Genomic DNA, 16,433 nt, shown 5'->3' on the forward strand with positions numbered 1-16,433 from the left:
TCTATTGGCATCTAATCACTTTACTAAAGTGACTTATGTTTTTATTCTTTTACTATGAGCCATTTATATCTACTTGCCATCCACATACATGGAGGCTGCCATATTTGTCAACATTTTACTATGGTGTCTCTGAATGGACAAACTGAAGTGAGAACCATCTGAGCTATAAAACTGTAGTACGGAGACGTGGGTGCAATTGCATCATTTGGGATAAATAACACCTTAAAAGTTTACCAGGGTGAAATCTACTTTCTGTTCCCAGCCAGAACTAGACATGGAGAGGCAGCATTAAGTTTTTATGATCCTCACATGTGGAAGAAACTTCCAGAAAACTGCAGGTCTGCTAAAACTCAGCTGTTTTAAATCAAAGTTAAAACTTTTCTCTGTTGCTGCCTTTTGTTAAAACTTAATTTCTCAAACTGTGACGAATTTCTTGAATTTTATCTTGTATTTGAACTTTTTTAAAGTTTGTTTTTAATGTATTTTTATTTATCTGCACCCTGTTGGAATGTTTTTATGTCCAGCATTTTGAGTCGTCTTGTACATGAAATGTGACCACATAATTTTTTGCCTTGCCTTAACAGGGACATAGAAGAAAACAGCACAGGATTTAGGTATTTACCTGTAGTGCAGTCACCGTTGCACGTGAGGCCACTGGATCCACTTACAGATAAAACATGTTTATGTCTGGAAGAATTTTGGCCACTGACAGCCACCATCCATTCACAACAGCACAGGTCCCAACAGGTGTTTGAAGTAATTTCTATGCCCATCTTGACCACTAGGTGTCAGTAATTGTTACTTTCAGGAGCAGAAGAGACTGAAGAGCAGTTCAAGAACTTAAGTTCTGATGTCTCAGTGAGTTTGGAATTATTCTTAACATCTTCATGCAAAGTATGATTTAGACTTGTTGCACAAATTGTGCAAGATTCTTTTTAAATATTTATTTGGGCCATTTGAAAAGGCAAAGTGTGATCTTCATATCCTATTTTACATCTTTGAAAAACAACTACATTAAACCATTTTGCTTTTTGGAAATAAACACTCATACTCATGAGCAACATATTTATCTACTCTTACAAAATTGCAGTTTACATGAAAAAGGATCATTAAGTACTAACCGTAGAGCAAAAGCAAAGACACGTCTGTTTTGTAGCAGTAAAAACTAACAGTCTTCTTCGCCTGGGTCACATTATTTACATCCTCAACACCTCCACTACAAACTAAAGACTGGAAAAATGCACACTACTCCTGAGGAGATGTGTGCACAGACATGATAGGTGAACGAGCAGATAATGTGCATCAGTATGGAGACACCAGATGTTTAAGAAAGTGTTAAAGCCAAGTGATGAAGGTATGATGGGTCACCTGCTGCATTTCAGACCAGATTACTGATTCTCATCGATGGATTAATGTAAGTGCAGAGCATTGATGTTAGTTTGTGGAGACGGATCAGGACAGGAAGTTCTCCTCCAGCTTATTTCTTAGCTTTGCCCTTCCCCTTCCCCTTCCCTTTGCCCTTGCCAGAATCCTCCTTCTTCTCCTTATTTGACTCTTTAGTGGTTTTGGTCTTTTTCTGCTGCAGGGAGAAACACGAGACAGCAGTCATCTCAAAAAATTATTAAAAAAGAAAAAATGTTGCTTAATTATTCCAGTTTGAATGCACTTACTTTGATCATTGCGTCTGATTTGAGCCGGTCCCCTGCATCGTCAGACTCTTGACCATCCGGACCCATGTCCTCCTCTCCCAACTCCTGCTCCGCTCCACCACCACGGCGGCCCTTTTTCACAACTTGCAGCGAGTACGGCGTCAGGTGAACCTCTTTGTTGTACGCACGTGTGAACGCTGCCTTCACCTAGAAGAAAACCAGCAGCAAAGGCGTCAGACTGGGCATAAAGAGGATCAAGAAAGAAAGACAGGGGGGAAAAAAAAAAAATTTAAGCAGCTGCACTCACTTTTTAAACTAGCAACTGCACAAATGAAGCCCCACATGAACTAGTCAGTAACCAGCTGGTAAATGGTGGAACGGTTTACATCTAAAGAATCACATTTCCATCAGGAATGGTTGATTTCAAAGGAATTAAAATAAAATATGAATGCAGATGTTGCACTAAGGCAATAAGTTGTTTTTCCTGCTTGTGTTTGATCCACTAATTGCCAGAGTTGAAATTTACATTCATGAGACAATAGACCATGTCTTAGTGTTAAAGCTGTAAAAACTGCTATAAATATTCACGGGTGAAGAAAAACAGCAGATCAATACCAAGTAATACTGTGAACATCATCAGCCAATAACAACAGCCTGACCAGACACCGGAAGAGTACTTTAAATGTCACTTTTAATCTTCTTATCAATAACACAAACCTGCCTCTGGCTTACCTTGGAGTCCAGTTTGGAGTAGGGGTCCGGCTGTCCACCCCAGACGCTGATCTCCATGATGCTGTCCACGTCTTCCCTGACGAGCTGATAGTCATCCAGCAGCTGCACGGCTTGGCTGGCGCCGTCCGCTCCGTGCTTTTGAAGTGGATGTAGCAGCGCTCGTTGTAGGTAGTACAGGTAGTCCAGGTTTACCGCTTGTTTGCTGCTTAGTGTCCTGCAGGAGCAAAGCCAACATAAACAAAAAGTTAAGGTTTGTGTTTTGTAATGTGTAGAGAATAAAAAACTATAAAAAAAAAAAAAAAGATTACTTTAAGCTCATGTGAGAGGCCAGCTCCTGTATGGTCCGAGAGTGTTTATTAGTGGAGGAGTTTTTCCCGAGCCAGCTGGGGAAGACTGGGAACTGACCCATGTAGCCTCTCATGAGCTCGCCTGGTAACACACTGGCATAGATGGCCTACAAATACACACAAACACTCCTATTTACCTCATGCTGATCTGTTAGCATGCTGCTTTGATTACGTCAGTCATGCACTCTTTTGCTACAACAAATTTGTCTTTCACTGCACAACAACAGCACGAGAGCACACTTCACTGAGCAGAGGATTAAGTAAAAAGTCAGTTCTTCTTGTCTGTTACCTGAGTGGGCAGCAGTGACCAGTTCTGTCCTGAGCGGATCCGTCTGTCCACTAGATCTCCGTCACAAATGGAGTCCGCTGTCTTACTGAGCAGCATCAGGTGGGACTTCAGATTACCACTGGGAGAAAACAAGAAACCAAGGCAGTAAAGGAGTGTTAAAACAACAGTTTAGTCTCAATACCATTGAGCTTAAATCATGAGGCGAGCAGTAGCAGCAGCTCACCCAGCAGCAGCTGGACGAACATGCAGGTAATTCTCCTGGACGAACAGCGGCGCCAGAGAGTAGTCGTGGAAAAATAGGTCGGACTTGTCGATGAGGGTCATGTGGGCAGCTTCCTCTCCTGAGGTAAACACCTTCCTGCAGACATCAAACGGCCCCAGCTTCATATCCTTGCGGGCGCTGGCTGCGTCAGACTTGCACTGGTCATAAGTCATCACCTTGTTTTTGGCTGACCACATGCTCAGGTTGTGAATCACCTGGAGCAACGACAGCCAAAGTGCAACATGTAAAGCCACAAGAAAACCTCTCAAACTCTAGAAAACATCTGATGCTTTGACCTCTTTACCTGTCGGACGTCCTGATTGGAGGCTAAGATGATCTCGTTGAGAGCTGGGGGTGGGATCTTGATCCCCTCCTTGTAAGCAATGGACATCATAGCTCCCTAAGATGAGAGCCATGATGTGAAATGAGAAAAAGGAGAAAGTAAATAACATTTGAAAACAAAGATTTGTCTGTTGCATATTTTCTGTTCTTAGCTTTGCGGCTCAGACCTATCTTCCATCAGATAAAGAGGAGGATGTGTACCTTGATCTGCTCCACTCGCGGCCTCTGGAAGCGCAGATCGAAACAGTAGTTGGCCAAGGACCTGATCTTTGGGTGGTTACGATCGTTGCACATGCAGATGATGGGAATCTTTGAATTCTTTATCAGGCCGATCATCTCCTACAGGAAGAAACAGGACTAAATCAGCTACTGTAGCCATTGTTCAGCTCTTCATTCCTCTTTAAACTACCACATTTGTAAGGAAAAATTTAAATATATGCCCAGTAAGCTCCCTAACAATATAGAAAGTGTGAAACTCTGGTCCAACTGCAGAGAAATTAGTTTATTAACCTGGATTCCTCCACGATCCTCGTTACCGGCCATGCCATCAACCTCATCCATGATGAGGACGTGCTTACTGCTCACAGTCTGAGACGTACCTGCAACACAGAGCAAGCTGATATGTAGTGCTTCACTTCTGGATGAAGTTTTGCAGACAAAGTAAGATGTGCAGTTTTGGTTCAATGCAGCTGCGCTGTTGCTGCTTATCTTGTGGACAGTGAACCTTTGAGATTTAACTTTAAACATCCTAAATGCTTCTATTTTAATTGATGAACAAGGACAAGTACTGTCTGATGTAAAGTCAAAAAGCCTAATGTCTCAATTTACAGCCTCTATGTATCTGAAACGTGTAAAATTATTAACAAACAGAAAGAGAGAAACAAATATTAAAGGATGAATCACCTTTGCAGAAGTTCTCAATACTGGTGTTGTTAAGTGACTCTGCAACAACTTCCTTCAGACTGTTTTTGCTACGAGTGCAGCTGGCGTTCATCTCCACGTAGCTGAAGCCCAGCTCCTACCAGTACACACACACACACACACATTTACATTTACACACAAAGTAACAGTTGCTAAATACAGAGAACGTACAGCCACAGACTGGCCACAAAATGTGCTTTTTCAGGCTGACCTCGCAGACAAGAGCTGCTGTGGTTGTCTTCCCCACTCCTGGAGGCCCAGACAGCAGAGCAGCTTTGTGTCCTGATCCATCATCTTTCCCTCCAAATTTACCAAACTTTGCTGCTGCACAGCAGAAAGCATCAACAACACATTCTGTTAAGCACAGGTTTATGTTAAGTGCTAAAATTCAATCAAATAAATGAGCTGAGTTTCCTGCTACCTGCTGGCTTGCTGGTGTTACTGCTGTGGTTCTTGTTCCAGTTCTGCAGCCATCGCAGCAGCTTGTTAGCGCAGCTCTGGTCCCCCTGCTGGCCAATCACAGTCTTCAGAGAGAGTGGACGGTACTTGTCCACCCACAGCAGAGTGGCGCCCTCCCCTGACAGTGATGGCTGTGAGGCAGAGGAAGACGAGGAGGTGGAGGAAGAAAGGCCCAGGTCCCTCCGGGCTGTGGGACCTGAGCTTCTCCCAGCTGGGGTGCTGCTATCGCTGGTCCTGGCGCCGTGGCTTTGTGTCTGCCCTGTCTTTGATGGGCTTGGGGTATGAGGAGACCTGGAGTTACCTTTGGAGGGAGAGATCTTCTGAGCTTTGGGGGTTGTCTTTGACGTCTGGCTGGGGGGAGTCCTGGTCTTTGAGGATTTGCTCTGATTGATAAAAGGCAGGAGAAAAGATTCTTAAATAAATAAAGTCTCTCTTTTTTTGTCACACCTTTTATGGTAAGTAAGACTAAAAAGTGAAAGTTTACTGATATAATTCTATTGGTCTGGTCTGCGGATCAACTGTACCACTTCAAAGAGATTAAAGACACTAGAAAATAAAAGACAGTTTTTACATAGAACAACTCAACAGTTCCTCAGACCTAATGCCAACAAAACACTGTATTTAACAGCAGATAACAGCTGGTATACCATCTAGAAAGAAGCGAGCACTGACCTCAGCCTCTGCAGCAATCTCATATTTCGATTTCTTTCCTGGTTTGGTTCTGATCAGCTCCAACAGACCATCTTCATCCAGGATCTTGGTGCCAAGACTCTCCGCCTGAGCAGTGTGAGACACAGGAGGGTAAAACTGAACTATTTCATAACATATGTTTAGAGGATAGATACAGCACATTAGGAAAAGACAAACATAGGAAAAAGAAATGTGCATTAGTTTTAGTTCTGTTTATAACTAATGACAGTTTATTAGTCTGATCAGGCATCACTTGATGTTTGCGTCTCAACTCATGCCAAAGAAACACAAAACCTCTTAATAAAATATCTCAAAAGTAAAAATATCCAGTAAAGGTTTGTCTGAGTCTAAATAAATTTATTTCTTTATTTAAAGGGTTGACAGGTCACCTTCTCGAGCTTAGACACTCCGCTGTCTCGGCCCTGGACCAGGTAGGTGGTCTTCTTGCTGACATTGCCCGTCACCTTTCCTCCATAGCGCTCAATAAGAGTTTTGGCATCATCTCTCTCCATCGACTCCAGGACTCCCGTCAGCACAAACACACATCCCTCCAAACAGTTCTCCTCTCCCTGGAAAAAACACACACACAGTCATTTCACTTCAACAAAACCAGATAGGAAGAAGTGTCTTCAGGGTCTTGTTGCTGATGGACGGTGCATCATACCGTTGGGATCTCCTTGGATCCCAGAGCTCGTGGTCCATCTCTGTTGAGGTAGTTTCTGAAAGCTGAAGCGTTGCCCTTCTTCTTCTCTGCATCATCTGGACTTGTACTTGTGCTCTAGTTGGGAAGCAGAGGAAAACATTGAAGCTGTTTCTAAATATGTAAACACGTCACGTCACGTTGTCCTTCTGTTTCTTCTCTTTATCCATCAAGTGATTTATTAGTGGATTATTTTCAGTGTGACCCAGTTTGACGTCTGCAGGGCTCACCTCTGGTTTCTTAGGAGAGGTTTTAAGGGCTGTGGGTGTGGTTCCAAGTTTGGGTGTGAACTTCTTCTCTGAGACAGATGAAACAGTGGGCTCCTTTTTTGGAGAGATTTTCATTTTTGTAGGTGACGAGGGTGTTTTACTCTTTGGTTCCTCATCCTTGATTTCATCCTTTTTCTTCATCATGGCCAGTTTGGAGCTGGTTTTGACTGGTACAGGCGACGGACTAATCACATCCTCTGATATGCTACAACTGCTGCCAGCAGCGTCACCAGTGCTTCTCTTCTTGGGAGTCGTGGTTAGGCCTTGTTTTTCATCAGAGCTTTTACGCACCTGGGTGAGGACATGAACACGATATGTAAAATGTTTCCAGTGAAAGGTAAATGTGCCTTTTCATCCTCGCACACATTACTTTCTTCGACTGTGGCTCCGCTTCCAACATAGCTAATGTTTTTGCAAACTCCTCATCCTCATGGACTTGCTTCTCCAGCTGAGTGAAGACGAAGAAAAGTAAAAAAAAAAAAAGCATAACATTAAACTTAAAAATGGCATTTTTAAAAAATAAAATTGGCAATAGTTTCACATTTAGACACTTAAAATACGTCAATTAATTTGGGTTGAAATTGGACCTTATTCCTTTTATTAATCATTATACATAAAAACAAAGTAAAAAATACAGAAAAATAAATATTTTCTTCTACTGTTTGATAGTTGGACTGATGCTAATATAATAGCAGAGGGTATCTAATCCAAAGGTTGTCAATGAAAATGTATAGTGAATAAAATAAAAGGGGGAAAAAAAGAGAATATTAAATTAAAGTGGAACACATTTAAACTAAGTTTTTAAATCAGACTCTAAACAAATAAACAAAGAGGAACAGAGAGACTAATTTACATACTGAAAGGCCTGAAACACAAAACATAACTAGACATTTTCTACCACTCGCTCCATTTTCTGCATGCAGCAGACACAACATCTAAAATCCCTGTGGTTGGTACCGCTCCACTGGTGGTTTTACATGAAACACTAACCATCAGCAACAGCTGTGGAAAAAACTGTAAGCTAGCAAGCATGAGTGTAAACAACAAAGCTTTCAAAGCAAAGATAAACTGTCTTCATAAAGGTTTTGTGAGGAACGCTGAGTGTTTTACACTATTTTTGCACCTCAGTGTCTCTTCAGTTAGAACTTTGTCGATCTAAACATGAAGTTACATGAAAGTTTGTTTGAGCTACTGTGAAAGTGATGAGCAGCTGCTGATCGACGTACCTCCATCTCCTCTTCCATCTGCAAATGTCGGGCAATCTCCTCATCACTTATCAGGCAGTCTGAGTCTTGAGTTGGCTGAGGAATACAGGAAATTAGTTTTTTAATAAAAGATTAGTTTTTGTAAAACTGAATTGTGAAAGGTTGAGAGAAGACTTTATAGAGAACTCATCAGCACTCACAGCCTTTCGTTTTGTGCTAGAAACCAGTCTTTTGTCCGAGCGATGAATCGCACCGCTGCCGAAGTAGTCGAGAAGCGAGGTGGGAGTTTGTTTGGGCTGAGGACATGGAGCTGATTTAGGGGTTGTAGGTGCAGGAGGGCTCTTCAGCCCAGGTTTCCCCTGGCTGGGGGAGGACTTGATGGGAGACTTTGTCCCCTGTTTGGCTCCTGGAGTAAAACTCTCTGCATCCGACTTTGAGCTTTTGCCAGCGCCATTCTGCTTGGGTTTGGTGTACTTTTTCAATGACTGAAAGTTGTCACTGTCTGAGTCTACAAGAAAAAAAAAAAACACTTATTTTCCACAAATTAACAACACACAATGTTTTTAAAAGATACATTTATTTCTTACCATTACAAAGATACTGATTAAAGAAAACGTAGTCCAGCATAATCACCTGTTTCAGAGACATACTGCACAGGATTCTTTTTAGGAGGTGGAGCGGATTTACTGGTTGTTGCTTTCACTTTGGAAGATTTCTTTGACTTTATCGCTGGCTCCTCATCCTCCTCTGAGTCTGAACAGGACAAAACAAGAATATGTTTTAGACAGGTCTTACCTCTATGTAGCATCATTTACTTAAATTATACCTTTCTTTTTCTAAAATAAAATAATTTAAGTTCACCAAGCTGTTCATCAACACTTCCAGCTGTTCGACAGCATTAAGCTTAAATCTTGATGGCAAATAGTTTTATTAGTGCTCAACAAGGACAATTAAAAAATTCCAGGCTGGAATCTGGACATGACATCAACTATTAATGCAGGTTTTATTTCTTCCCTAAAAACAATCCTACCATGACAAACCCCACTTTGGAGTTCAGAAGTAAAGAAGACAATAACTGTGCTGCTTTTATTAGCAGGGTGTTTGTGGAATGCAGGTTTTTTCTTTTTAAATTCACTTACAGCATTAGTCTTACACAGCACCAAATCTGTCTTACCAGACACAATCATTGCATGCTTCTTTCGTTTTTTCTCACTATCCTTGCGCTTTTCTTCTCCTGCCTTGGAGCTTTTGACCTAAAGAGCATCAGTCACATTAAACCAGAATGGACATGCTGAGGAGGTAAATCACTAATTGACATCAACGAGGACAGAAGAACATCATCTGCTTACCTTGGTGGTCTCTTTCTTTTTCTTTTTCACTTCCTCATCTGAGGACTTTTCAGACAGATTTTTCTTCTTTTTCTTCTTCTCTTCTTCTGCTCTGACGTTTCCATTTGGGGCTGGTTTCTGCACCGCCGACTTCATTGATGTCGGTGCAAAGAACAGCCTAATGTCCTGGGAAAAAGACATGAAGTGCATTATTAGAAGTAGATATGACCGAGCGAATAGATTACCTCATTAAACGGTCCTCCACAAGCAGCATGCAAACAGTTCACACATTACACAATGACCTGAGTCTGAAATATAACATCATTTAGTTTCTCTTAACAAAACATCGGACACTTGCCAGATTTTTCAAAATGGTAATATGTACACTGTTGACTTCAGTTTAGAAGTGGACAAGATGATCACTTTAGCTGCAGCTAACACTTCGCAGTGCGTTTCAACAGCTGAGACGTGCTTTTACATGACAGTACGCTTACTTTCTCTTTATTATTATCTTGGTTTGTTAAAGCAGTTTCTCGTCTTAACGAACAAGAAGGCTGAAATATGTAACGTACCATTTCAAACACTTTTTTCGCAGTATTGTCGCAGGTTTTTTATCAGAAAAGTAAAAAAAAATCCTTCAAGTGCTTGGCGCGAAGCTGAATTCTAAGCAGTCGCTAGGAGATGACGCACCGGTGGACGGTGGCGTGCGTCAGTGCGTCATTCAACGTGCTATTCTGTTTTTTAAGTAAAAACACTAATTGTAAACTCATGACAGTGATCTCATTTGAAGAAAAAAGAAAGCAGGAAACAAAGAAGAATAAATGATGGCCATTATATGTGTATTTGTTCTTATTCATTTGTATCAAAAGATGTACAAGGTTGCTGTTGTGTACAATATGATTTTGTGTATAAATATAATTATCTGTAAGTCTATAAAACAAAACATGTATTAATTATAAAGGGTATAAACAATCAAATCTGAAGGATTTTTCTTTTATTTTACTTTTAGACCACATTCAAACTGAAGCCTCTATCCCAGCTGCTCTGGGGTGAGGGGCAGGGTACACCCCAGATAGGTCACCAGGCCCTTACATGGTTGAAACAGGGGTTGTAATTCAATAAATGAGATGTAACAAAAACAAAACTCAAACATCAAACCCTATATTAATGGAGATAACTTGAGAGGAATTGTTCTAAGAGTAGGATAGTTAGTAAGACTGTCTAATCTGCAAAGGATCTCCATGTTTGAAAGTAATCAATATCTTACCATATAACAGGTTGCAGATTTATTTTTAATCTTAAGGAATTTAGAAACTGCTCTAAGACAAACTTGGCAGGGAATACATTTTAATACAAGTCATTTTATAAGAATTCACAGGTCAAAATTAAAAATTTGTCTCATAAATTATGTGTAGGCGATTCTTTTTTCATCAGATGTGAGAAGTCTGCTACCTTTCCCTTCATTTTAGTTTCAACATCATTCTGGATATACGGATGATGAAGGCACTGGCTTCCAAATTTTAGTCTGAAATTATGCTTAGATTGACTCAGTGGTCCGAAAAAAAAAAAAAAAAACTTGCACTTTCATCGGTCCAAAGTCGACTCTCAGGTGTTAAATCCTAAACAGTAAAGTTTGTGTCACTACAGTAAAAAACTGACTGAAAAGGCTTTTTAAAATCTAAAGTCTCACATTTTACATAGCAACCTATGTAAATTACATAATTTTGTATTAAAGAATTTTTCTCTCAGTTCATGTGCAACTTTCATTGCTTGTCCTAATGAAATGAGGATAGCCTCATATTTGTTTACATACGACACGGTTGCATTTACCTTTAGATTTAACATCAGATGTCTAGTGTTTAAACTGAGGACTCAGTAACACACATTTAATCATTTCTGTTCAAACTGATAAAAGATGAAACTATACACACACAAAGAACACTCAGTGTAAGGGTGTTCAAAGTGGGCCCTCGAGAACCCGTCCTGCGGGTGTTGGATGTTTCCTGCTGCAGCACACCTGAATCACATTAGTGGGTCCACATGCTTGAGCAGAGCTTAAGGGGCTTAGGATAGCCATTTAATTTCAATCAGGTGTGTTGGAGCAGGGAAACATCTACACCAGGGGTAGCCAACGTTGGTCCTCGAGGGGACCAATCCTGCAGGTTTTCCAGATTTCTGTGCTCCAACACACCTGACTTAAACTAACGAGTCATTGTGAAGATCCTTATAGGCTGTTGGATCTATCAATTTGAGTCAGGTGTGCTGGAGCAGGGAAATCTGGAAAACCTGCCGGATTGGTGCCCTCGAGGACCGACGTTGGCTACCCCTGATCTACACCTTGCAGGATTATAGCCCTTGAGGACTGGAACTGGAAACATCAAAGGTATCAGGAGATACTAAAGACTTTAAGTACAATTTGACAAACTGAAGATTGTTTCTAATGTGCAACAAGAGGAAACAGAGACCTGATAACTTGGAAAAGATGGTTATTTATTTATTGGTCATAACAGGAAGTGAACGTTTAGTCAACTTCGGAGTCCACCACGGTGGTCTTCTCACTGACGTAGATGCCATCCAGGAACTTCCTGATGTCCTTCTTTCTGACTGTGGTGGCCTGCTGGATCAATGCCGCTACAAAGAAACAGAAGAGACAACCATGAGACAAAGACCGGATTTCATGCAACACCCATGTGGTTAACGACAACATGCTGAACTACCAGAACCTGAATGACAGGAGCACCAAGAAAGAAGCGATTTAGTTAGTCAAGAAAACAGAAGAATGTTAAGATGGAAGCTTAGGAGTGCATTGAGAGGAGAGAAAAAGACATGCAGTCATGTGAAGGCCGTTAAATATCAAATATAAAACATATGCCGTCACGCTGCGATCTTAAAATCAACATTTGCAAATTGGCAAAAATCATTTTGATGTGATCAAACATTTTAGAAATGCAGACTTCTTAAAAGTGTGTGAAAATATTTACATAAAAAAATACAAGCCAGGTGTCAAAAATGTGTAATGCTTCAGTACTTTGTTTTAGTAGAAAAGTAAGCATCTCACTATGAAAATACAATTTATTACCCAATGAAATAAATACTGATGAGCGTTACTGATAATGACTCAGACTATATGACCCAGCTGCTGGGCCAGTTTAAAAAAATTAAAAAAATGTTCAGTTCCTGACACAGAGCAGGCTGCTGGATTATATCCTTAATAATAGTAACGTGTCCAATTCTACCAAATGTCTTAAATACATCTGTGTGAAACATGGAAACATTAACAGCAATAAAAATGAAAGAACCAGAGACAGAAGTGTGAAGAAGATGCAAATAAAAGAACAGAGGTCTCCCCCTGTAGATGGACAGGCGGCTTCGACGGCATCCTCTAACCTCTCCTTTCACTGCTCTGGTTCCACTACTGTTCCCTTCTCAGACACATAAATGCCGTCCAAGAACTTTCTGATATCCTTATTTTTGACTGTGGTGGCCTGTTGGATCAGAGCAGCTGGAACACAGGAGTTGAAGGGATAAGCAGCACATCACAAACGGCTCACAGTAGTACAAAGTTTAAACAGGTTTAGAAAATATATACATCAAAGTCAGCTATAGCATAATAGTGAAGTAATACAAATAATCATGTCTCCCGACCGCTACGGTCTGTTTGGTCATTAAGTGCACCATCAAATGCTGATGATAAAAACTACAGCAAGAAACAGGATGAATAAACATGCTCTGATGTGTGTTCGAGTATAATCGTCTGATTGAAATAATTCACATTTTGCTAAACAGAATCAGTGCTACTTTTCATGCCAGGGAAGCACCAAATGAGCATTTTCCTGCCTGACTGGACGGGGATGCACGATGTTTGGGTTCAAGTTTGTAATAAGGATCTGAGAGGTAATATTTGTCATTTCATTGCCATCAATGGAAAAGTTACACTGCCACGTACAGGAACTGTAGAGAGAAAGAAGTGTACACATACCAGAGTTTGACACCAGCTCAATGTCATTACCCTCGAGGACCAACTCGTCTTTCTGGGCTGCAGAGACTGAACACATCACACCTGAAAGCAAAAGCAGGAGCGCGCCATTTACTGTGCAGGCTTACCCAATTTAGCATGTTGACATGTGAGTGAAGAGCAAAATAAAATCTTTAAAATCAGAACATCGTGATCCTGGACTATGTCTTTTTTAACTCATGTTGAGTCTATGCACTCGTTGGAAAGGACTTCTCATCTAAAGCTGCTCTAATGAACATCCTGTGAAAAGGTTTAACTTGTTGCAGGTGTGTGAACATCTTCCTTCAAACCTTCAGCTTCAGAGACAAATGTGAAGATGCTGCAGACCATTTTTAAGTGCCTCAGACTAAACTTTCACATCTTAGTTCAGCTGGATTTATGCTTGAGAGGTGTTTCCGTTCGCAGACGCTGCGCCAGCATAAACCCAGCTTTAGTGTGAAGGAGATTCATGCTTTCCCAGTATTAGTTTAATCATGGTTTTGGGAAGGGTTGCATCTAATAGTTGCAGGACAGCAGATCTTGAGGACTGGACTTGGGTACCCCTGGCCCTACAGTCTTTTCTACCAGTTCTGTTGCTGGTACTGTGGGGTGGAAGTGAATAGTCACTAGCCTCTTGGACCTCATCACTCTTCCTTAGGACTGTGATGTGAGGTCTGTTGCTGCCTGGGCCTCTCACTTCTCCCACACTAGGCAGGAGGCTCACAGACTTCATGTCAGGCTGCATTTTTTAGAATGGAAGCACCAGGACTCTGATCCCAGCCAACCTCTAAAAACATTCATCTCAACCTACTGCCAAATTTTCACTTTGCTGTCTTAACAAGTTTGGGTATCTTTCTCCTTGTGGGAGTGTTGGACACAAAAGGCCCACAATGGCCCTTCTACAGTTTTAAACACTGTTTAGACTCAAATGGTGATGAGCTTTACTAGTAAGAGTCCATTATATACATTAGTGGGGCGACTTCCCATTTCAAGGAAAACGTAAAAAAAAATCCCAACAAGCAGGGTAGCTGAAGAACCTAAAGTTTCTATTTTCCTCTCTATTAACCCCACAGAAGGTTAATGGAGACTTCAGGGAGGCTCATCCTCCCTCCAACCACACAGTTGGGGGGAGGATGAGGTGCAAAGTAAATTTGAAGGTGAGCTGAACTTAATCCAGATTCTGTGTCCCTGTAAGTGTGTAGAACTTTTCAGTGTTTTCATTAATCCAGTTGCTCCCCTGCTGCTTCTTTTCCCATCTTGCCTTGAATGGAACATGCTTCATATCTGCATATTTACTTTACTGACATGTTTTCAGTGACTTTCATGTGCATTGTGACCAATCGTACATTCTCACTTGAATGTCAACGTGTGTGCAGGTTAACCACTCTGGCTATGTTTATCTATGCTGTGCACATGTGTTGTTTTCACAGCTACAACTCCTCCATAATACAAAGCAGACTCACCAGTCCTCATTCTGACACGGCGGATATATTTCTCCCCCAAGAAGTTCCTGATTTCCACCAGAGTTCCACTCTCCTGAATGACCACGTTGATGGGGAAATGGGCGTACACAGAACGCATTTTATACCGGAAACCCTGCAGTCAGAGACAAGAGCGAGTGTGACTGAGCTGGACTGATGAAGCATGCAGAATTTATTGTTCTTCAACAAAAAAAAGCCAGCATCAGGCTGCATAGTCACACCAGAAATCACAGCTAGAAAGTCTGGTAATCCCACCACATAATCCTGATTCACACATCTGTAAACACAGCAAAGCTGGACACAAATCTCACCAGAGTGACACCCTTGATCATGTTCTGGACGTGGCTGCAGATGGTGCGGACTGTGGCCAGCTCCTTCCGGTTTCCCCACCATTTATCCACACGAAGCTAAGACAGAGCAGAGGCTGATCATTTTAATTGAACTTCACAAGTACCATGGCTTTGCTTGAACAAATGTATTCATTGGCAATAACTGGCTATAGAGACTTGGTCCATTTCCAAACATTACTGACCATCTGACAGCTGGTCAGTCAGACAATTCTTTATTTTTAATTCTGACACTAGTGCCATTTTCAAGAAAACTTGTAAGTTGTCCAAATAACTCATGTAAAAGTTCATCCTTTGAGATGAGATAACTTAGTTATACTTATGAATAATAATTTTAAAAAAGGGTCCACTTCATGTTTTAAGAACTGGACTGTTCAAACTGGAGATTTAGTTTGGACAAAGGAAATTTCTAATCATATAATTTACATATTTCATTGTAGCACTTTCTATCAACATTTCAGCTGCATGAAAACAACTGTTTTCTAGCCTACAAACTATCACAGCAGTGTGATTTAGCTCAACCTCTTCTCAGAGCATCTTCAGTCTTCCTACCTTCTTCTGTTTCTTGCCCAGCAGGCTGAGCTCCAGGTTGATGTGGTTGAACTCCCTGGTGAGCTTGCCACGGGGTCCTTTAACAATTACTGTTCGCCCCTTTAGCCTCACCTCAACTGTCAATGCCAGAAAGCAAGGAGGAAGGAGAAAGGAAAGATTAGAAACCATACTGAATACAAGTTTAATTGTAGTCTGTAATCATTGCCAAAGACCAGAAAATTGTTTACCATTGTTGGGGAGGTCGACAGTCTGACTGCTGAGAATGGTCTTCATTCTACAAAGAGGGAGAATAGGTTTCAGTCCCTGGGTTTAATGTAAGCAATAGTTTGATCAATACTGTCAATTCCCTATACAACTTTAAAATGCATGACATTTCTCCAAGGGTCCGGGGTTTTTGCACATCTCGTCAAGTTACAAAGGCTGTGGGGTCTAAGTAAAGTTGGAACGTGCGGAAAGTTAACTTGGTGTAGAAAACGGAGCGCAGCCATACTGAAATAGTTAGCACTAATGCTAATAGAATGCTAAACAAACCCTACTACAGATCGCAGTACTTTATTAAATAAGATATTTTAATTTAAGATAAGCAGGACGCAACCACTAAGTCAAACCGTACAAATGAATGTTTTACATGTTACACTGTTTAACAACCAGCGGCCATTAGCACAGTCAGGCCTTGAACAAGCAATATGGAAATCTAAAGACATATCTTCACACAAATAAAAAGTAAAGGATAAATACGACTCATACTGTGAAATATAACACTATCCGTGCATGATTATTCAAAATTAGACAAAAAGTATGTTTAATAGACTCAGATGGAGCCAGATGAAACTCTTGAATCTGTTTTGCTGCTAACCTCACCTCGC

At 41.0% G+C, this 16,433-nt stretch overlaps 2 protein-coding genes across 2 annotated transcripts; both read right to left on the reverse strand.

Annotated features, from left to right (window-relative positions):
- Window positions 1-1,051: 1,051 nt before the first annotated feature.
- rfc1 (replication factor C (activator 1) 1) lies at window positions 1,052-9,880 on the reverse strand. The gene is made up of 23 exons (XM_041983870.1): window positions 9,766-9,880; window positions 9,215-9,379; window positions 9,040-9,118; window positions 8,499-8,618; window positions 8,066-8,373; window positions 7,887-7,961; window positions 7,031-7,108; window positions 6,622-6,951; window positions 6,356-6,469; window positions 6,081-6,260; window positions 5,674-5,778; window positions 4,964-5,384; window positions 4,754-4,866; window positions 4,525-4,639; window positions 4,132-4,220; window positions 3,823-3,960; window positions 3,584-3,679; window positions 3,241-3,494; window positions 3,018-3,135; window positions 2,690-2,835; window positions 2,382-2,595; window positions 1,671-1,856; window positions 1,052-1,579 (listed from the first exon to the last, which is right to left on the reverse strand). The coding sequence occupies exons 1-23, from the start codon at window positions 9,766-9,768 to the stop codon at window positions 1,478-1,480; spliced, it is 3,549 nt and encodes a 1,182-aa protein (XP_041839804.1). The 5' UTR covers window positions 9,769-9,880; the 3' UTR covers window positions 1,052-1,477.
- A 1,782-nt stretch (window positions 9,881-11,662) lies between these two features.
- rpl9 (ribosomal protein L9) lies at window positions 11,663-15,841 on the reverse strand. The gene is made up of 7 exons (XM_041983873.1): window positions 15,795-15,841; window positions 15,568-15,683; window positions 14,980-15,075; window positions 14,651-14,783; window positions 13,173-13,253; window positions 12,581-12,695; window positions 11,663-11,824 (listed from the first exon to the last, which is right to left on the reverse strand). Exons 1-6 carry the CDS (start codon window positions 15,838-15,840, stop codon window positions 12,589-12,591), a joined length of 579 nt encoding a protein of 192 aa, XP_041839807.1. The 5' UTR covers window position 15,841; the 3' UTR covers window positions 11,663-11,824; window positions 12,581-12,588.
- Window positions 15,842-16,433: the final 592 nt, after the last annotated feature.

Source organism: Melanotaenia boesemani, chromosome 4 (genome assembly GCF_017639745.1).
Source record: "Melanotaenia boesemani isolate fMelBoe1 chromosome 4, fMelBoe1.pri, whole genome shotgun sequence".
Classification (NCBI taxonomy): domain Eukaryota; kingdom Metazoa; phylum Chordata; class Actinopteri; order Atheriniformes; family Melanotaeniidae; genus Melanotaenia; species Melanotaenia boesemani.